The sequence below is a fragment of the Stegostoma tigrinum genome, chromosome 9 (assembly GCF_030684315.1).
Source record: "Stegostoma tigrinum isolate sSteTig4 chromosome 9, sSteTig4.hap1, whole genome shotgun sequence".
NCBI lineage: Eukaryota > Metazoa > Chordata > Chondrichthyes > Orectolobiformes > Stegostomatidae > Stegostoma > Stegostoma tigrinum.
This window is the reverse complement of record NC_081362.1, coordinates 17,788,486-17,810,185: the sequence shown is the minus strand read 5'-3', so window position 1 is coordinate 17,810,185 and position 21,700 is coordinate 17,788,486. Positions and strand designations below refer to the sequence as shown.

The 21,700-nt window shown below is 39.9% G+C and overlaps 1 protein-coding gene across 6 annotated transcripts in view; it reads left to right on the top strand.

The window, feature by feature from the left end:
• stxbp5a (syntaxin binding protein 5a (tomosyn)) overlaps window positions 1–21,369 on the top strand; it is a 201,625-nt gene extending 180,256 nt beyond the window's left edge. For all 6 annotated transcript variants that reach the window (XM_048535790.2, XM_048535787.2, XM_048535789.2 and 3 more), the window contains 4 exons: window positions 1,374–1,539; window positions 5,245–5,356; window positions 11,338–11,558; window positions 20,141–21,369. In XM_048535790.2, the coding sequence (XP_048391747.1) occupies window positions 1,374–1,539; window positions 5,245–5,356; window positions 11,338–11,558; window positions 20,141–20,182 (541 nt within the window). In that variant the 3' untranslated portion in view covers window positions 20,183–21,369. The remainder of the gene's footprint in view (window positions 1–1,373; window positions 1,540–5,244; window positions 5,357–11,337; window positions 11,559–20,140) is intronic.
• The last annotated feature ends 331 nt before the right edge of the window (window positions 21,370–21,700 follow it).

Below are 21,700 nucleotides of genomic sequence, written 5' to 3'. Positions count from 1 at the left end.
AAAATAGGTCTTTTTTTTAATAATTTTGACTGAGGCAGTGGAGAAGCAGGAGGGCAGGTGAGTGTCAATGCCATGTGTTAAAGACAAAGGGTTGTTAATAGTGGAGAAAGGAAAATGAGATGTAAAATGGGTACAAATTAATTAAGATGTGAAAAGGAAACAATTTGACCCCTCTACTAAGTGCAGTCAACAGTCTTGCTGCTGTTCTGCCTCTGTCAAAAGAATATTTTTTAAAAAACTATTTTCCAGCACCTATCTGTTCTGAAGAAGTCATACTAAAATAAAAACATTAACTCTGCTTCTCTCCACAGATGTTTCCAGACCTCCAAGTTTCTCCAGCACTCAGTTTTTATTTCAGACTTTCAGCCTCTGCCGTATTTTGCTTTTATCTGAATGACTTAAAAGTCTAGCGGACTAAGGGGTCCTGCCATGTGGCAGAACTGGTGAGCTTTGGGATATCTTGAGGGTACAAAAGGTATAATGTAAATTTGGGTTCGTGTTTCATTAAACAACGTTATGGTTCTGATGGTATTGCTGTTTTTTTCCATGAAATGCGATTTATGTAAAAAAAAACCCAAATGCCGGATACATACACAGGCCAGGCTGCGCCTGTGGATGGAGGACGTAATTATTATTTCGTGTTGATTTTCTACCAGTTCAGGGTTAAATTGGATAGCTCTTTCAGAAAGCTAGCAAAAGTGTGAAAGGTGTTGTATGCACAAATGATTTATACTGATTAAATTTTCAAAACGATTATGACCTTCATTGCAGTTTAAAAATGTAAGCCTTTCTGTAGACCATTGAAATAATATGGTGATTTGAATAACAGCTCTGTTGTAATGAGAGGTGTTCCACTGAGCTCAGTGTTCTTAAATGATAAATACTCCATTACTGCTATTTTTACTCAATGCCTTGAGCATCATGCTTGAAATTGTGTAATTTAAATGATTGTCACTGTAACATCAATTGAAGCCTGATGATTGACAATGTCCTTTATTTTAAGAATGGTTAATCATGTGTAGCTGTTATTCATTTTATAATTGGTATATCCTGGGTGTCTAAGTTAGGAACATGCCATCCAGTACAGATGATATTGAATTGTGAATTTAGTACGAGTAGTAAAACGTTCAATAGAACAATGTGTTGGCAAGCAGATACAGGGAGCATGTATATTGGGCAGTGAATCTGTGATAGGTAAAACAAGAAGTCTGAGAGGTCATTGACCTGAAATATTAACTGTTTCTGTCCATTAATAATGCCTGACCTGATTTTTTTTTTTATTCTTGCATCATTTTTCCTTATTTTAACCATCCACAAAACTTTACTTCTATCCTTATTATTTTAACCTTCCTACTTTTGATTTTGTTTTTAAGCTTGCCAAGCCTTAGACCACTGCTAGATGTCAATTATTTGCCACTGACAGACATGCGAATAGCTCGTACTTTCTGCTTCACCAACAATGGACAGGCTTTATATCTGGTTTCCCCTACTGAGATCCAGCGCATCACTTACAGCCAAAGCACATGTGAGAATTTACAGGTAAGGATCATTGAGATTGTTGTATTTTTATCTGGTGAAAATTGTGCTACAGAAGCTAGTTTAATTAGTGCTTGTTCTCAATTTGTTTCCTCACTTTCATATCATGTGTGCAGAAGTGGGTCAAGAAATGCTGGACACTGTACCTTTTGAGGCATTATTCTGATATTTGTATCGCAGTGGAATAACTGATCAATCTATTGCCTCATTCCAGATTCATAAATAAGTTAGTTTTTGTATTTGTACAATTTTAACTATGCAGCAGCAACACTTTCCTCTTGTATTTTGGCAGCTTAGCAACAGGATGTGATAAGGCACTAATCTGAGCAGAGGCATTTCATCAAACAGACTGCTTCTGACTGGTGCCAATGGTCAACTTGTAAATCTTCTTTCATGGCAAATTGCCCTCCATGGAAGCAGTGCTTAACTCTGTACTTGACCTTTTGCCCTACAAATCTCCAACCTTGACCCCTTCTGAATCTCTGATTTACTTTGCCTCACTAGTGGTCGTCTTAACGTCAAATATCAAGGCCCTAAAATTTGGGATTTGTTCCATCAACTTGAACACTTCCTGTAAAGTCCTCCTTAAAATCTGACTTTTTGCTACTGAAAATAAGAATGTAAGAAATAGGAGCAGGAGAAGACCACAGTCCCCTGAGAACACTTCAGATTTAATCTGATTGTGGCTAACCTTGGGCTTCAGCTGTACTTCCCTGCCTGTTCTCTGTATCCCTTGATTCCCCTAAGGGACCAAAACTCTTGACGAGCAAAACCTTAAACATACTCGAAGATAGTACATCAGTAAATCTCAAGGATATAGACATCCAAGACTTGCACCACTGAGTTTTTTGGAAAAAAAGTGTCTTCCTCCCAGCCCTAAATAATCAGCTTCTTATGCTGAAACTATATCCTTGTTCTAGATTCCCCAGCTGAGGGGAATGTGTCAATACCTGTCCTTTCAAGCCCCCTTCAAAGTCTTGAATGTTTCAATAAGCCCATCTGTCAATCTTCTAAACTTCAGAGAATGTGAACCTAATTTATTCTGTTTCTCACCAATGGCCAACTCCCTCATTCCAGGGACCAATTTAATAAACTGTTGTTGTAAAGCCTTCATGCATGTGTATTCTTAAACATGGAGACCAAAATTGAACACATTCTTAGCGTAGTCTTGCCTAAGCTTCATTCAGTTGTAGCAAGATTGTTTTATTGTACTCCAATTCCTTTGCAGTAAAACACATACCATTTTCCTTCCTTGTTAGTTACTGTTCCTGCATGCTGATTTTATGTTCCTTGTTTCAGTGCACCAACATTTCTCTGAATGTGAACGTTTGCTGGTTCCACATTTAAAATATCTTACTTTTCTATTCATGTAACAGGGAAGTCCTGATACTACTTCGCATTACATAGATACACATTTAACTTGCATTTTTACCGAACTTTACCACCAAACATAGATATACGTTGTAAATAACTGAGGGCCAGCATTTATTCTTGCAACACTCCACTAGTCGCAGTCTGCTAACTCAAAAATACCCCAAGACATACTCTATTTCCTTTCCATGTGCCAATCCTCTGTCCATGCTAATACATTTCCAAAGCCATGAACTTTTATCTTGTGTATTGGCTGTATGTATGTCACCTTATTGAATGCCTTTTGGAAATCGAAGTGTATTGCATCTGTTAGCTCCCCTCTTAGCTATCTTACTACTGAAATCCTCCAAAATCTAACATATATTTGTCAAAGGCAATTTCCTTTTCGTAGAACCTTGTTGGCTTGTTCTAATCATGATAGGCTTTTCCAAGTATATTGCTGCGATTTCCTAAATAGACTCCATTGCTTTTCCGATGGCGGTCGGGCTGACTAGTCTATTCCCTGTTCTCTCATATCTTGATCAGTAGTGTTACTTTCGATATCATCTTATTCACTGGGATCATTTTAGAATCTAGGAAATTTTGGAAAATCAAAGTCAATTCATCCACCATGTCTGTAGTTGTCTCTTGACCTACATCCAATTTGAAGACTGCAGTTCTCAACAACTGTTACATTATCGTTGTTACAGGCTCCAACAATTTCTGGTTTAATTGTCCATCCAAAGATATAACAACTTTTAAGCCTAAAAAATACTCCTACAAGCATTCTCTGGCCTTTGGCTATTCCAAACCCGAGCCATACTCATTGGTGATTGTCTGAACCAAGATCCTGCCTCAAATGTCTTCCTTTATTATCAGGGATATCCTCCTCCTTTCCGATTTTACCTGCCCTTTTGAAATTGTGCACATCCTGGAATATTTATCTCCCAACTTTGGTGATCTTATCACTGTTATATTTATAACTGTTTGGGCCACTAGTTCATCTCACTTAGTGTCAATGCTTCATGTAGCCTGATAAGGTGAGGTCACTTTTTTATTTATCTCATAATTTCACCTTGAGTATCCTAGTGTTAATTTCTTGACTCATAATGCTCCAGCATACGTTGAAATGCTTAGTATATTAATGATGCTATGTAATTACAAGTTGTTGTCATCACATAGGTAGGCTCAGGTTTTTCACTGATGCCGGCATATTGGAGAGGTGGACCTGGGCTCAGGCCCTGTAAAGATGTATACTAACTCCATGCTCCAGTTTAAGCTGTGACAATTCAAATTGTTTGCTGTCACACTCATTTATTAGCTTTATGTTTTGGCAGATATTGTAATGTTTTCTTTTGCAGTTGCGTACAGTTGTCTCTACATTCTAGGGAAGTGTTTTACTGATTCAGGCTCTTAAGTCTTCCTAATGCTCAAACTGTCTTATGTTTGAACAGTTTCATGAACATGTATGCGGGATTATAGTTTATTCAAAGTTCCTTTTGAATTAGATCAACCTGAGCTTTAGTATTTAGTGCAAGCTTCAGTTGGATTTCACCAATCCTTCTGTGTTAAACATGTCTTAACGATCAGCACAACGTATTATTCATGCCTCCTGCCATCAGATTTATTTGTATGGCTCTTGGCAGGATCAGCTCAAGACAGCTGGAAAGAGTTGATGGCACTATAATGAGTTTCCATAGGTAATCTATAATCCATTTGCTTAATCTTTGATGGAAAAACCTAGACAAGTTGCTTGGCACCATTAGAACTGAGTGACTGGTGTACAACGACACCCAGGTCTCCTTGCATTTTCTCCTTTCCCAATCCATTGCTATTTAGCTAATTATCAGCCTTCCTGTGCTTGCTACCAAAGTGGATAACCTAATATTTGCCTACATTATGCTATATCTGCCATACGTTTGTCTATGCAGTGAACTTTTCCAAATCTCAATGAAGCATTTCTGCATCCTCCTCACAGCTCACCCTCCCACCCAGTTTTGTATCATCTGCAAACCTGAAAATAATATTTTTAGTTCCCCCTCTCAAATGATAAGTATACTACTGTGAATAGCTGGGATCCAAATACTGAACCCTCCGGTATCCCATGCATCACTGACTGCTCCTTGCTACTCTTTTCACTTCTTGTATGTCAAGTAGTCTTCTATTCATGCCAATGCATTACCCACCAGTGCCATTTAATTTTGGATGTTAATCTTTTATGTGGGACTTTTTTGAAAGCCTTCTGCAAGTCCAAGTAAATTGCATTCACTGGTTTCCCTTTATCAACTTCACTAATTACACCCTCGAAAAACATTCCAGTAGATTTGTATAAATGAATAACAGTTTATTTTCCTCCAGGAAATGCTTGGAGAACTATTCACTCCTGTAGAAACGCCGGAAGCTCCAAATAGAGGATTCTTTAAAGGCTTGTTTGGTGGTGGTGCACAGTCACTGGACAGAGAAGAACTTTGTAAGTATCGTAAGACATAGCAAAGTAGGCTATTTGGCCCATTGACGTTCCTACCTTATCTCCGCAACCCTTGATGCCCTTGCTGATTAAAAATCTACCTATGTCAGCCTTGAGTATAAAAAAAATTCACTGTCCACTGAGAAGAAATTCCTCCTCATCTGTCTTAAATGTGTGACCCCTTGCTGTGAGACTAGACAAGTGTCATGACAAGTTGACTTCACTTCTTGAAGCTATAATGTTTAAGGCTGAGATAACAAAGTGTAGAGTTGGATGAACACACAAGGCTGAGCAGGAAAGCTGACGTTTCGGGGCCCAGACCCCCCTCCAGAAAGTTAAGGCTTCTGTGTCATCCTAGCAAGCAGGAATCTATTGAGCAAAATGCCTGTTCCTCAGCTGCATCAGTACGCTGTTTTTATACCATAAAACTGAGCAAAAGAGAAAGGAAATGGCAAATGGACAAAACAACATCCCTGTGGAGAATCAGTCTCCCCATTATTCATGACCTCAAACTGAATGGAACACTGGGCTAGGTTTTTGGCTGTGATTAAAGATGGAGTAGACCAGGTTTATGTGCTAATGACCAGAGTACAAGATTGCAAGGTGTGTTCCAGACTGCAGGGCATGAGGTGATTGCACGTTGAAAAGAGAGAGGAGACTAAGTGCATTGATGGAGAAATGGTGAAAATTGCAGATGATACTGAAGCAAAAGTCAGTCCATGCTTCAACTGTTCTTATGTATTTCATAGTTCAACACAAGCTCCAAGCCTGCTGTCTTCATAACCAACCTTCCAGCCATTTTATTTTTAATTAACCTGTTCGAACATGTTATCATACACCTCTGGAGCAGTTGGGACTTGAACACTAGCCTTCTGGTTCAGAGGTGGGGGTGCTATTGCTGCCATCAGGAGTCCCCCTGACATCCTATGTTAGAAAAAAGGCCTTTTTTAAAACCTTTGCTATTGTCTTCAACATGCAGATTATTCCTAAAAGAACCTAACCTTTTCCCAGTTATTCTCTTACCCCTAATATATTTCTGGATATTTTCTGTTCTACCCATTTACTTGTTACTGCACACTTCTGGATCAGGTGGGCCTTGGACCCTGGGTCTTCTGACTCAGGTAGGGATGCTACCACTGAACCTCGAGCCAACCACATCTCCAAAATAAAAGCCCTTCGATATGTACTCTAGCAAGCATCCACTTATGTTTGGAGCATAACTGGTTCATTCACTCTTGGGCTATAGTGGCGGTATTCTTATCTCTAGACCAAGTGACCTGCATTCGAGTGCCACCTGCACCAGAGGTGTATCATAACATCTCAGAACAAGTTGATTAGATCTACCTAGAAATATGAAAATCTAGTTTATTCACTCTTGGGCTCTAGTGGTGAGAATATCTAAGCTGGTTCATGATTAAAATGGGTGATCTGCTGTTGGTTTTAAAGCAAAAATTAAGGTGCAAAAAAGCATATGTGGATACAAGACAAACCTGATTCATTCTTAAAAGAATCATCATTTACAATGTCATCAACGATAGTAAAGCAATTAGTGTGGCTTAGAACATGGGTGGCTACCTTTGATTTAGGAACAAGATTTTCTCTTCGACCCACTTGATGGAATATATTGTCTCATAGTGACAACATATATCTTGTAGACATCTCAAAACATCTGGCAGTTTTTGTTTGTCAAACAAAACTAGGTACTGATCCACATAACCCAATATTAGGACAGATGACCAAAAGCTTGGGTAAAGAGGCATGTTTCAAAGATTGTCCTAAAGGAAGAAAGAGCAATTGAGACAAAAGGAATTCCAGAGCTTAGGCCACAGCAACTGAAGACACTACTAAATGTGGAATAATTAAAGACTCGGTCATGCACGAGGGCATACATGAAGCTAAATGCAAATGTCTGAGCTTGGGGAGGTAAAAAGTTACAAAAGTGGAATGGATCAAAGCCATGGAGGATTTTGAGCTCAAGTGATCCATGAATAGGACGTGATGCGGCTTAGGAGAATTTTGAATCATCTTAAATTTATGGAGGCTGGAAGATACGCTGCTGGCCAGGAGGGCAGTTATTAGTAAATCGTAGAAGTAACATAGCCATGGATGATGGTTTCAGCAGCAAGTGAGGTCAAGTTAGGTGATGCTACGGAAGTGTAAGTGGGTGAAATTGGAAATGGCATGGATATTTGCACACAAGCTCATCTTGAAGTCAAATGTGACATTAAGGTTGCAAATGAAATACTTCCAAGATACAGCTGGATGAATAGGTTAGGATACTGCTGGAAAGAGCAATTGAAGTGATAGGCTTTGGGCAGGCTTTCAAAGAAGAAAAGTGCATATTGTAGGTACAGTTTTCCCATGGGATTAGAGATACACATCTAAAGCTCTATGACTGAGGATGAAGCAAAACTAAGGGAAACTTGAGCATGTCAGAAGTAGAGTAACTGGCTGCATTTATGTGGAAGCTTTCATAGTTTGTGACTGTCTCAAGCATTTCACAGTCAATAAATGCCTTTTAAAAGGATACTTGTTTTAGATGAGTGGAGTTCACAGAAAGGAATGCAGAAATGATGGAGATGGTGAGGTTAAAGTCATGGAAGGGCAAGGAATTCAATGAGATAGAAACATAATGGAGGTTCAAGAGTGTAATAGCATTAAAAATGGTATAAAAACAGAAGCTGCTGGAAAGGCTCAGCAGGTCTGGCAGCATCTGTGAGGGAGAAAACAAAGTTAACGTTTAAGGTCCAGTGACCCTTCCTCTGAACTCCAGCTTTTCCAGCAACTATGTTTTTGTTCCTGATTTACAGCATCTGCAGTTCTTTCAGTTTTTATTAAAAATGGCATTTTTGGCTATGCTGGTTGTAAGGGACACAAGTTGCAAAACCAAGCAATAAATGACTCCAGTCTGGAACATGGGGAATCCTGGACTCATGTCAGCAACTATTTTATACTTCACCTGTTCATGAACAGTTTTGGCTATGAGACCCAGTGCAGACTTTCATGGAGTTCTACCAGTCCTTGTAGCAGTTCGACCAATCATTGTCTTTTACCACTGAAGCTTGCTTTCTATTTAAATAATCTTTTGATTGTTTGATCTTTGATTACGCTTGGATCGAACTGTTAATTATTGCCATTGTTTGTTTTGAACTTACACAGTGGGTAGCAATTATTCCACTTCCATATTTGCTGTTGAGAAGGTAGTGGTGAGCTGCTACCTTTGAACCACTACAGTTCACGTAGTTTAGGTTGACCCACAGTGCCCTAAGGGCAGTAATTCTAGGATTTTGACCCAGTGACAGTGAAGGAACAATAATATTTCCAAGTCTCAACGGTGAACGGCTTGGAGGGGAACTTAGAATTAGTGGTATACTCATGCGTCCACTGTCCTTGTCTTTCCAGTGGTCATGAATTCGGAAGATGTTGTCAAAGGATCTTTTGGCGATTTGCAGCAGTGCCTCTTGGTGATGGCACACACTGCTGCTCGTGGATGTCAGTGGTGGAGGTAGTGGTTGCTTATGGGTGTGGTGCCAATTAAGTGGGCTGCTTTGACCTGATGCTTTTTGTGTGTTAGAGCTGCACTTGTCCAGGTAAGGGGGGAATATTCCACCAGCCTCCTGACTTGTGTTTGTAGATGATGGACGGGCTTTGGGAAGTCAGGAGTAAGTTACTCGCTGCAGTATTCCTAGACTCTGAACTGCCTTTTTAGCCATTTGCGTTTATTTGGTGACTCCAATTGTTTCTGGTCAGTGGAAGTCTCAAGGATGCTGATCTTGTGGTAATCAATGATGGTAACACCATTGAATGTCAAGGGACAGTGGTTAGATTTTCTTTTATTGGAGATGGTCGTAGCCTGGCATTTGTGTGGAGTGAATGTTACTAGCCCCTTGTCAGCCCAAGCCTGGATATTGATCAGATCTTGATTGCATTTGAATATAGACTGCTTCCGTACCTGAGGTGTTGCAAATGGTGCTAAATATTGTGCAATCGTAACAATAATAATTTATTGCGAGTTTATGGAAATACAGTAAAATGAGTATAAGTCACCATTAAGCTGGTACCATTTTAATTATGTAAATTACAAAAATAAATAAATCAAACAAAGATAGGACAAATTTCATTTTTTATTCCATACACAGCTTCTTGATTTCCTAAGTGGCTATGGGACTCCACCACACTCTGCAGCCACCAAAGCTGTTCCTGAAACTGCACCATCAGGGAGGAACCATGCTGAATCATTGGCAAACATCCCTACTTTTGATCTTATGATGGAGGGAAGGCCACTGATGAAGCAGCTGAAGATGGTTGGGCCTAGGAAACTACCCTGAGGAACTCCTGCAAAGATGTCTTGGAGCTGAAATGACTGACCTCGAACAAGCACAACCATTCTCCTATGGGCCAGCTAAGACTTCAACCAGTGGAAAGTTTGTCCCCAAGACCTTTTTTATTCCAGTTTTGTTAGAGATCTTTATCCACATCGGTTGAATGCAGCCTTGATACCAAGGGCTGTCACTCTTGCTTCACCTCTGGAATTCAGCTCTTTTGTCTGTTTGGAACAAGGTCAGGAGCTGAGTGGCCCTGGTGGAACCCAAACTGCATATCACTGAACAGGTTAAAGCTGTTCAGGTGCTGTTTGATAGCACTGTTGATGACACCTTCCATCGCTTTACAGATGATCAAGAGTGGGCTGATGGGGTAGTAATTGGCCAGAATAGATTTGTCCTTTTTTTGTGTACAGGACATACCTGGGTGATTTTCCACATTGTTGGGCAGACACCAGTATTGGAACAGTACTGGAACAGCTTGGCTAAGGGAGCGGCAAGTTCTGGAGCACACATCTTCAGTAATATTGCTGGAATGTTGTCAGAGTCCGTAATCTTTCTAGTATCCAGTACTTCCAATAGCTTTTTGACATCATGTGGAGTGAATCGACTTGACTGAAGACTGGTGCCTGTGATGCTGGGAACCGCTGGAAGAGGCTACATTGGGTCATCCACTTGCACTTCTGGCTGAGGATTGCTGTGAATGCTTCAGCCTTATCTTTTGCACTGATGTTTTGGGCACTTCCATCCTTGAGAATATTTGTGATGGAGTTTAACTTCCAGTGAATTGCCTAACTGTCCACCATCATTCACAACTGTTTGTGACAGAACTGCAGAGTTTGGATCTGATCAATTGGATGTAGAATTGCGTAGCTCTGGTTATCACTCGCCACTTATGCTGTTTGGCATGCAAGCAGCCCTATTTGGTAGAGTGACAATTTTTAGGTATGCCTAGTCCTGCTGGTATGCTGCCGCTGCCACCCCCTGCTCATGCACTGTCCATTGAACCAGCATTGATCCCCTTTCTTGATGGTAATGATTAACTGTGGGATCTGCCAGACTCTGAGATTGCAGATTGTGCTGGAGTACAATTCTGTTGCCATTGATGGCCCATGCAGATGACATTGTATTTATGCTGGAATATTGCGATTTCACATTTGGACTATAAGACTCCACTGTGATTGAGACTACTAGGAGCTGGAGTATTTTTCCTCTGATTTCTCTGTTGTAAGGGTATAACATTTAGTACTTTTGGCAGGATCAACCCAATATCCGTGATGTGGCTTTTGAAAGTACAAAACTGCCTTTGATTTTATAGGCTGGAATACAAACTGATAACATTGAGCTAGTGTAGTAGCATTTTTAAAGTCAGGTTTAAGGAACTTGGCTGAAACAGTGTAGAAAGCATCCACCTCTCAGATTCTGACTGTTTTGGATTTTTTTTTTGGCAGTGGAAATTTGAAATAGACTGACTAACATCAATGACTTTGTAGTTATAGAGATTATTTCTGGTATTTAAATTTAAAACAAGTCAGATGTTTCACATGAAATAGCAATTTAATCAAAGTCCCTAGCCTTTCTATTTTTCAAGCCACCGTTCTCCATTTTACCTTTGTCATATTTCACTTAGCTGCTAAATATTTATTTTTCCGTTTATACTAGTTGGTGAATCTGCAGCAGGGAAACCTTCAAGGAGCCTGGCTCAGCATATCCCAGGGACTGGCGGAATTGAAGGTGTCAAAGGAGCAGCTTCTGGTGTTGCGGGTGAGCTGGCACGGGCCAGGATAGCACTTGATGAAAGAGGACAGAAACTGAGTGAGTTGGAAGAACGAACAGCAGCCATGTTATACAGTGCTGACACTTTCTCTAAACATGCTCATGAGGTAAGCACTAGAAATGTATCTACTTCACTTTTAGCATGTAGAATTTCATGTCTGTTTAACTTCTGGTTTCCTTAGCTTTTAAACGCATCACACAACGAGGGCTTTACCTCAAAAGTACTGTATGAAGCCATGTGCGGTCACGCGCTCTCCTCTCTTCAGAAGGAAAAATTGCCAGTAAGATGTTGGAGCAGAAGTAGGCCGTTTGGCCCATCAAGTCTGCTCTGCCATTAACCTGAGATCATGACTGACCTGAATAATCCTAAACTCCACTTTGTCTTATCCCCATAAACCCTGATTCCCTTCCTGATTTACATTTTAAAAATAACTAACTCAGCCATGATATTCTTAATGAACTAACCTGCACAACACTGCAATAAGTAATTCTCTGTCCTTTTGAAAGAAGTAATTCCCTGTCCTATTCTGAGATTAAACCCAGTAGTTTTAGACTCATCGAGAGATTTTCCCCTTCTGAATTGACCCTGTCAAATCACTTAACAGTCTTGCATTTCAGTAATGTTTCCTCTAATTCTTCTAAACTCCAATGAGTATAAGCGCAACCTACTCGACCTCTCTTCATGACTCCCTCCATACTAGGAATTAACCTAGTGAACCCTCCCTCGCCTACTTCCAATGCCAGTATATCTCCCCTTAGATAAAAGGATTCAAAATGTTCACACTATTCCAGGTATGTTCTGAATGTGCCTATGTACAGTTTTAGTAAGACTATTTTTCTGCTTCATTTCCTTTGAAAGAAAAGTCAATTGTCTATTGGCCTGTCGTATTATCTGCTGAACTTGGATGCTGGCATTTTCTGATTCATGCATGAGGTTCCCTGATCTCCCACTGCTGCAACTTTCTGCAGTTTCTTTTATTTAAATAGTATTCAGCTCCTCTATTCTTCCTCCACCTCACATTTCCCCACGTTTTCCATCTGACAAGCTTTCACCCACCCATTTAACCTCTCTATATCCCTCCAGACTCTGTCATCAGCACCAGTTGTATTCCCACCTTTTGTTGTGTCAGCTGAAAACTTGGTGATGGTACATTCACTCCTTCATCCAAGTTGTTAATAATATCGCACAATTATGGACTTTGCATTAATCCCTGTACACTCCACTAGGTATAGGTTGCTAACCTGAGAATACTCCTTTTATCTCAGCTCTCCTTCTATTAGTTAGACAACCCTTTATTTATTTTGATATAATATCTCCAGCACGTGCTGTTAAGTTGCATTATGAGCAGTACCTTATCAAATACCTTTTAGAAATCCAAATATATCCTCCTGGTTTTCTTTTTATCTATCCTGCTTGTTACCTCCTGAAGGAACTCAAATTAATTTTTCAGGCATGATTTCTCTTTCATGAAACCATACTAAATTTGTTTAGTTATATCATGTATTTCTAAAGACTACAATTATACCTTTATAATAGAGTCTATCATGTTTCCAATGACAGCCTATTCCTTTATGAACAAGCATGTTAGATTGTATCAGTGATAATGGGAACTGCAGATGCTGGAGAATCCAAGATAATAAAGTGTGAAGCTGGATGAACACAGCAGGCCAAGCAGCATCTCAGGAGCACAAAAGCTGACGTTTCAGGCCTAGACCCTTCATCAGAGTGGGGGATGGGTGAGGGTTCTGGAATAAATAGGGAGATAGGGGGGAGGCAGACCGAAGATGGAGAGGAGAGTATAGCTGGGGAGGTAGGGAGGGGATAGGTCAGTCCAGGGAAGACGGACAGGTCAAGGAGGTGGGATGAGGTTAGTAGGTAGGAAATGGAGGTGCGGCTTGGGGTGGGAGGAATTACAGGTTAGGGAGGCAGAGACAGGCTGGGCTGGTTTTGGGATGCAGTGGGGGGAGGGGAAGAGCTGGGCTGGTTGTGTGGTGCAGTTGGGGGAGGGGACAAACTGGGCTGGTTTTGGGATGCAGTGGGGGAAGGGGAGATTTTGAAGCTGGTGAAGTCCACATTGATACCATTGGGCTGCAGGGTTCCCAAGCGTAATATGAGTTGCTGTTCCTGCAACCTTCGGGTGGCATCATTGTGGCACTGCAGGAGGCCCGTGATGGACATGTCATCTAAAGAATGGGAGGGCGAGTTGAAATGGTTCGCGACTGGGACGTGCAGTTGTTTATTACGAACCGAGCGGAGGTGTTCTGCAAAGCGACCCCCAAGCCTCCGCATGTTAGATTTGCAGTTTTCCAAACCTCTGGGACTTTTCTCTGAAGGAAGAGTCCTGGACAAGAGGACATCATCTCAGAATTAAGGAGTGGCAGTTTCAGACTGAGATGAGGAAGAATTTATTCTCTTGAGGGTTATGTCTCTATACTCCTTACCTCAAAGACCTGTGGGGTAGAGGCTTTGTGTTTAAGGTTGAGGTAGGTAGATTCTTGATCAGTAGAGGAATCAGGGGTTGGGGGGGAAAAGGGCAAGATGTGAGGAGTGTCAGAGCAGCCATCATCCTGTTGAATGGTGGAGTAACCTCAAACCTAGGAATGGCCTTCTCTTGTTCCTATTTCTAATGAACTTTCGGAATCTAAGAATTCATGGAAGGTTACCATCAGTATGATCATTTTGAGTTGTTTCTTTTAATATCCTAAAATACAACCCATCAGGTCCGGAAGACTCATCAGCTTTGGTCCCTTTAGGTTTCCTAGAACTTTTTCTCTTTTATAATGGTTTTTGTATTTCTTCCTCTCCCATTTACCCATGGATTATTATTTTGGAAATGCTTTTGATGACCCCTGCTGTGTTGACAGATGCCAACTATTCTCTGGCATTTCCTGGTTCCACATTATTATTGCTCCAGCCTCATTCTCTAAGTTGGCAATCACTCTCCTTTGGCTATGTATTTAAAGAAGCTATTACTGTCACTTTTTTATATATTATTTGTTAGTTTACCCTCAGTTTATTTTCCTCCGTATTATTGTTTTGGTTATCTTTAGTTGGCATTTAAAACTTACCCAGTCCTTACATTTCCTACTAATCATTGCTGCATTGTCTGTGTTCCTTTCATTCTGACACTATCCTTAACTTTTCTGGCTAGCCAAAATGGTTTTCCCCTCCTTTATATCCCAGTGAGGAAGGAGGGTTTTATATTGTAAATATCTGCCATTATTCCTCAACCTTCTTTTCTGCTAAACATCTTCCCCAGCCAACTGTGTCCTCATCACTACCAAATTACCCTAGTTAAATTTAGCACAGTTGTTTTTTGACTCCAGTTTCTTTTTCAAACTGAATGCTGAACTCTATCACATTATGGCCACTGTTGCTCATAGAATAGAATCAAAGAATCCCTACACTGTGGAAACAGGCCCTTTGCCCCCCACCCCCCAACCTCCTCCAAGTCCACACTGACCCTCAGAGCATCCCACCTCATCTATACATCCCTGAACGCTGCAAGCAATTTAGCATGCCCAATGCATCTAGCCTGCACATCCATAGACTGTGGGAGGAAACCGGAGCACCTGGAGGAAACACGCAGACACTGGAAGAATGTGCAAACTCCAGACAGACAGTCACCTAAGGATGCTATCAAAGCCAGATCCCTGGTGCTGTGAGGCAGCAATGCTGACCACTGTGCCACCATACTGCCCATTCCCTTGGGGATCTTTTATTCTGAAATCATTTCCTAAACCTCCCCCCTTGCATATTACTAAATAGCCTGATCCCTGGTAGAATCCACAACTTATTGTTCTCAGAAACTCTCTTGAATATGTTTTTCTGTCATTGATCGCATTTCCACCACTTAAACCCTGGACATTTTAATTGCCCATCCCACACCCTCAACGAAATAGTTGGTTGAACATTTAATAACATAAGAACCATAACATGAAATCTCATGAAAATGGATGCAGCAGTTTATATTTTCTTCCTCCATATGTAATGCGAAGCCAGAATATTGTGTTGCAAATAACTCTTTCTCTTTCCCAAACTGAATTTTGCCATGCACTTTAAAACCCTTTAGATAATAACGTAAAGAAGTAAGGATAGGCCATTTAACCTATTGAGCCTGCTTTGCCGTCAATAAGATCACAAGATCTTATTGTGACTGTGGCCTTAATTCCAATTTCTTGTGTGTCCTTCATACCCTTTAACATTCAGTGTCCTACCTGATCGCACGACTGAAATTCGTTACTTTCTTGGATTTCTGTTTGTTTATAATAACCACTTGAAGTTGTCAAACATGTTTCATGACCTCAGCACTTCTCAAAGTACTTTACAGCTGATGAAGTACTTTAATTGAATGTAGTTTCTTCTGTTTAATGTATTAAAGAAACGCAACCATTTTAGTGGAGTTGTAAGTATTGTGTTCAAAATAGTGCATAACAATCTTTACCTCCACTTGAAAAGGTAGCCTAAGAATTAAATTAATCCTTAATCCAAAGGACCCCACTTCTGATAGTTCAGTACTCCAATATTAAAAGAATTATCTGTATTGTTATCTGGTCTCCAGTGTATCATCATCTCTCATCCAATCATCCTTTTGGCTCTGGCCATGTCTCCTGTACCAAGCATTTTAGCAGTTATAATGTTTGCTTCCTGCTGTATCTTATTTAAATATAAGCCACTTGTTATTCATCAAAATGTATTGGCCTGTATTCAAGCAGAACTTTCGTATGATTGTCAAATTTAATTTGCGTTTAAAAGCTATCATTAAGGTTAGTAATATTGTTGGATTATTTGGATGTTATTGAACAGGACATGTAGAGTTTAGGGGTCTGTATGAACTGCAGTAATGTAGTGCATTTAATAAAATAAAAACCTGCAAGCTGCTCTAAAACTTTACAAATATATGTTAGTGTTTTGGTCTGTAATGCCATAAGCAGGGTCATAATCCTTTTTGTATGTTGTTAGCCAGGTACACTCTGTTGCTAGGTACAGTCTCAAACCAGCAATTGTGTCTCTTTACTCTGTGGGAACAATCACTTCAGAGCAAAATTCAGTCACGATTTGTTTTATTAAAGTGGCTTATAAGCTTGATTTCCTGCCCAAAGTCCTTGATTACAATAAACCCAATATTTCCTGAACTAAAATAAAATAATAAACTGTAGATGCTGCAGATTGGAAACAAAAATAGAAATTACTGGAGAAACTCAGCAGATCTGGCAACGTTTGTGGAAAGAAAGCAGAGTTAAAGTTTTGAGTCCGGTGACCCTTCTCCTAAACTCACTTCCTGAACTAATGTCCCTTCCTTTTTTAGTTTTTTAACTTATGCAGCAGTTCAACTGTTTGATGAAGCTGCTATCTTTCTACCTCTCACTTTAGGGAAATGATTACTGAACCGGAATATAGGTCATTGCAGCCAATGTTTTTGACCTTATATCACTGGAGAAAAGGAGGAGGAGAGGGGACTTAATTGAGGTATACAAGACAATGAGAGGCATAGATAGAGTTGACAGCCAGAGACTATTTCCCAGAGCAGAAATGGCTAACACGAGGGGTCATAGTTTTAAGCTGGTTGGAGGAAAGTATAGAGGGGATGTCAGAGGTGGGTTCTTTACACAGAGAGTTGTGAGAGCATGGAATGCGTTGCCAGCAGCAGTTGTGGAAGCAAGGTCATTGGGGTCATTTAAGAGACTGCTGGACATGCATATGGTCACAGAAATTTGAGGGTGCATACATGAGGTGCAATGCTCACAACATCGTGGGCTGAAGGGCCTGTTCTGTGCTGTACTGTTCTATGTTCTATGTATCTTGTGCATCAAATAAGGAATGTTTCAGGATCTGTCTGGCTTCATCCTAAATTGAGGCCAGAATAAGAATTCTTCTTGGAATCTTTCCTGATTATTTGTTTGCGTGACAAGGTCTTGGAATTTTAAAACTTCAGTAATCTGCACGATGATTAGAATGTAGTGCCATCTGCCATGACTTGACAAAATGTCCCAAAGAAACTTTCAGGCATTCCATTTAAGAGTTAATGGAGCTTTGAGCTTTGTGTCAGAAACACCAAGTTTGTGCAGCCAGTCTTGGTAATCCAAAAAAATCCGGCAGTGCCTCCCGGTAAATAAATAACTTTGTTCAGAATATAGGTTTTCAGCCAAATAAATTAGAATTGTGTAGCTCCTGTTCTTAATTTTGGCATGTTTCTTCTAATACTTTTCACATTCACATTTTCACTTCAATTTGTATTCTCAAAAATTGTGCTTGAACAGTTTAAGTAATAGATGCAGGTTCTTGTTTTTTCTTCAAGTACACATCATATACCACATTGCAGTCAACTATTTGAAATTTTTTGAGCTCTGTCTGTGACTGGTGCTGCATTTGAATTGGGTGCATTAGTAGACCATTTGGCCTTTTGTGATCTGTTCTGTCATTGAATGAGATCATAGCTAATCTGTGTTTTGATTTACACATTTCCATCTTTAAACCCGCACCTTGCCCCCAACTTTTGAATCCATTTTGACTGTCAAAAATCTATTTACGTGTGCCTTAAAAATATTGAGTGTATCCATCTCCATTGTCCACTGATTCAAGATTTCTAATTTCTCCTCATCTCTACCCTAAAAGCTCAACCTGTAATTTTTGATCAGTGTCCCCTTGGTCAGGACTCTTCCACGTCCATCTTTTCAATATGTTCAGGATTTTATAAACTTCATTCTAAGCTACCATGGAAAGTGAGCCCAAGCTAATTAGCCTCTCCTCACATTGACATCCTGCTCTTTCCAATGGTCTAAAGAAATGTTATAATGCTTGAACTGTTGCTTTGTTCTGACACTGCCTGAGCAAATGATTTTCTCCAGCATTTTGGCTTTCTTTCTGCTTAATCCAGATATGTTCTTAAATTCTTGAGTCTTGCCTCTCTTTTGTACAAATTAAGATGATGTCATCATTCTAACCAGCATTTAGTTTCAGTTTGATTTGGTGATGAGCACTGTACCCCTGAAAGTTATGGGCTTAAGCTTCACCTTAGGACTTGGAGCCCATTATCAGGGCCAGCACATCAATAATCAGGAAGTGCTACATTGCTGTCACCTTCATGAGGAGTCCCATCTGCCCTGGATGCAAAGGTCATCCTGGGGCATGATCTGAAGAAAAGCAGTGAGCTTTCTTTCCTGGCCAATGTTCACTCTTCAGTCAACACACCAAGAACAAATTGGTCAGTTGTTCATGTTAGTGAGGTTTTCCTGTATGTAATTTCGCTGTCAGATATATATTTCATATTGGAATTTGGTAGGTTGTCTGCAACGTCCTTCTTTATGATTATCTTTGAAACAAGTAAACTTCTTAAATTTAAAGTAAAGTTGCTCTAAATAGCATTCCACTATAGTAGTGAGGTAATGGATAGATCAGCATTTTCCAGAGTCAGGTTAGCTGTGCCTTAGTGGTGGGTACACATACCTCTGTTAGAGGGTTGTGGGTTCAAGTCCACTTCAAAGATCTGAGCGTATAATTCACCCTGACACTTCAGTGCCATTTGAGGGTGTGTCCCACTGTCAGACATGCAAACTTTCAGATCTGATATTAAACCAAGGCCTCACCTTTCGACTCTGCTGAACATGAAAATAATGCCATGGCAGAGCGATTCTCCCAGTATCCTGATCAGTATCTGCCCCTCACTAGCAACAATAAAACAAGAAATCCATTCATGCTGTTGTGACATCTTGCTGTGCAGAAATCGGTTGCTGCATTTTCCTTCGTTGCCCCAGAAAATAGTGCTTTGGGATTGGCTGAAGTTGTGAAAGGTAGTACAGAAATGTAGTATCTTTCCCACAAATCATAAGGCCTCATTTCTGCACCCAGCCAACGTTCTTGCTAAATCTTCCATTCCAAGACCCGACTTCAATTGCAACAAACCTTTGAGTTCCCCTGTCATGCTGCTAAGTGCCAGAACTCTAAGGAGATGATGTGAAATTTTGGAATTTTACTGTTCAATTCTCTCTTCTGCCTTCTCCATAAAGTGGTTCTGAACTCAAAACTGTCGCTATTCTAAAGCTTCACTGTTTTCGCTAATGGGGTTTCGCTTATTCTTAATGTATTCATTCCTTACCTGCCTCAAGGGAGAAGATAAATAGACTGCCAACATTCAGTATCGCTTATAGTTGTCTTTAGTAAATGTGCTGTGCTGTTTGAGCTTTTGTATTAGTTCGGATCATTTTCCGAAATAGTTGGTTTTAAAAAAAATCTCTTTGGGAGTCCATTGAACAAATTGCCTAAAGACAATCTACACTTATGCAGTTCCATTGGTATCATTGGAAAATGTTATCCTTTAGAAAATAAATTTGTATATCAGAGAGGCCCCAACAGTTTTCCTTTTGTTGTCCCCTCCTTTTCATAAATGCTCCTAAGGCTGAGAGGGGAATCAGTAGCTTTGCCATGCTATACAATACCGAAGGAAAAGTGACAAGGGAGGTGGATGGGGAACTTTGTTGCCTGTGACCTCTTTTTACAGTTCATGGTTATGCTGATCTGGCTGGGTGTGCTAGTTTCAAAGAGCAATCTAATTAAACCCTTTTTTGTAACATGAATCTGTTCAAATCTTTAGTCATCTTCGTCCTGAAATGATCTCTGCATTTCAGAAGAGAGGAACTCCTATCAATCTGTTCTTTAGGAGTAATATTTTTATCTTTTCTTTCTTTCCAGATGATGTTGAAGTGCAAAGATAAGAAGTGGTACCAGTTCTGATGACCTTGGGCCATGTTACCAACTATTTAAGCTGAAAGGAGGTTATCCACAGACAATTCTCCCTCTTCATTTATTTCTGCAGGACAGGAGGTTCATTTTGAGTACTGCTGATTCCTAGCACACTCAAACATTCCCTCAGTCACATTGCTTTAAACTGAGGAGGAAACTGAAAACTTGCAACATGAAGGTGTTTTCTACTGTAACTGTGGGTTGGTGCACAGTGTGGGACCTGAGCAGGGAACAAGGGACACATGGGGCAGTGCTGGGTTTTCTGTGTTATTTCACACGCCAAATGTTTTGTGCTATTGTCTCTGCCAGTGTTTCACCCATGGAGCTATAAATGTAATACTGCGTTCACTCCAGATGCCAACAAATGCAAAACAAGAGGATAAATACGTGTAGCAAAGTATTATCATGAGAATTTAATCAATGATCCATTGCTGGCCCAAGACATTAATTTGCACCTTATTGATTTGTGTTCGTTGCTGGTCGGGTGATACTGGTTTGTATCTTATGCTGATTGGAAGATGCAGGTTTGGATCCAACTCCCTTTGGATGATACTTGTTCCTCTAATGATACTTAGATATTGTGTATGTCCGCTGGTTGGATGCTGTCAGTTTACATCTGGTACTAATCGAATGATGTCAGATTGTGGCTGTGCTGATTGGGTGAATACTGGTTTGTCTGGCAGTATTTGGATTATCGTTTGTGTCCAACACTGGTGATGTTTTCTCTCCAGTGGTGATTGACTGACATATATTTGAGTCCAGCGCTGGTCAGTGATGATTGACTGATATCAGTCAATCTCCAGCACTGGTTGTTGGATGTTGATTGTTTCCACAGGTGATTGGATTATGTCAGTTTGTGTATAATGCTGGTTGAATGAATAATATTTTTGATCTGATTTTATCCTTGAATGATAATTTAGTTAATATGGGTTCATTTCATGCCAGATGCTGCCTGTAATTTTATTCATGCAGAAAGTATTGTAATTAGATTTGTTACTTTTGTTAATATAAGTTTATGTATGTTTCCCCATTTATTATAAATATTTGTCAATAATGCAAATCCTATCTAAACTTCAGCAATGTCCTTTTTTATATAAAAAAACAAAACCACTGCGTGAATTGGGGTTTGAATCCACGTAACCACAATACAAATAAAATCTTAATTTTCATTAATAGTATTATGTTGCCAGATTTTACTCCAGTTTGAATACTCTAATATTTATTGTATTAACTCCTACCTTATTACTGCCTAGGTTTTATTGTATGAAATTATGCCATTTAGCAGATTTCAGTCTACAGAATACTTTGGGTGACCATGCAAGTATCTTCACTTGTTCAAGGAACAAATTCTGGTCGACAATAAGTACCAATTTTATAGCAGAAATGTGGTTAGAATCAGGAGGGACAAAATGCTAGGTGAATGTAATTAGATGGAAGGAAGAAGTGGTTAGATCTATCTGAGTGGATGGCAAATTAATGGGACATTGAAGTTCCTTTAGCAAATCACTT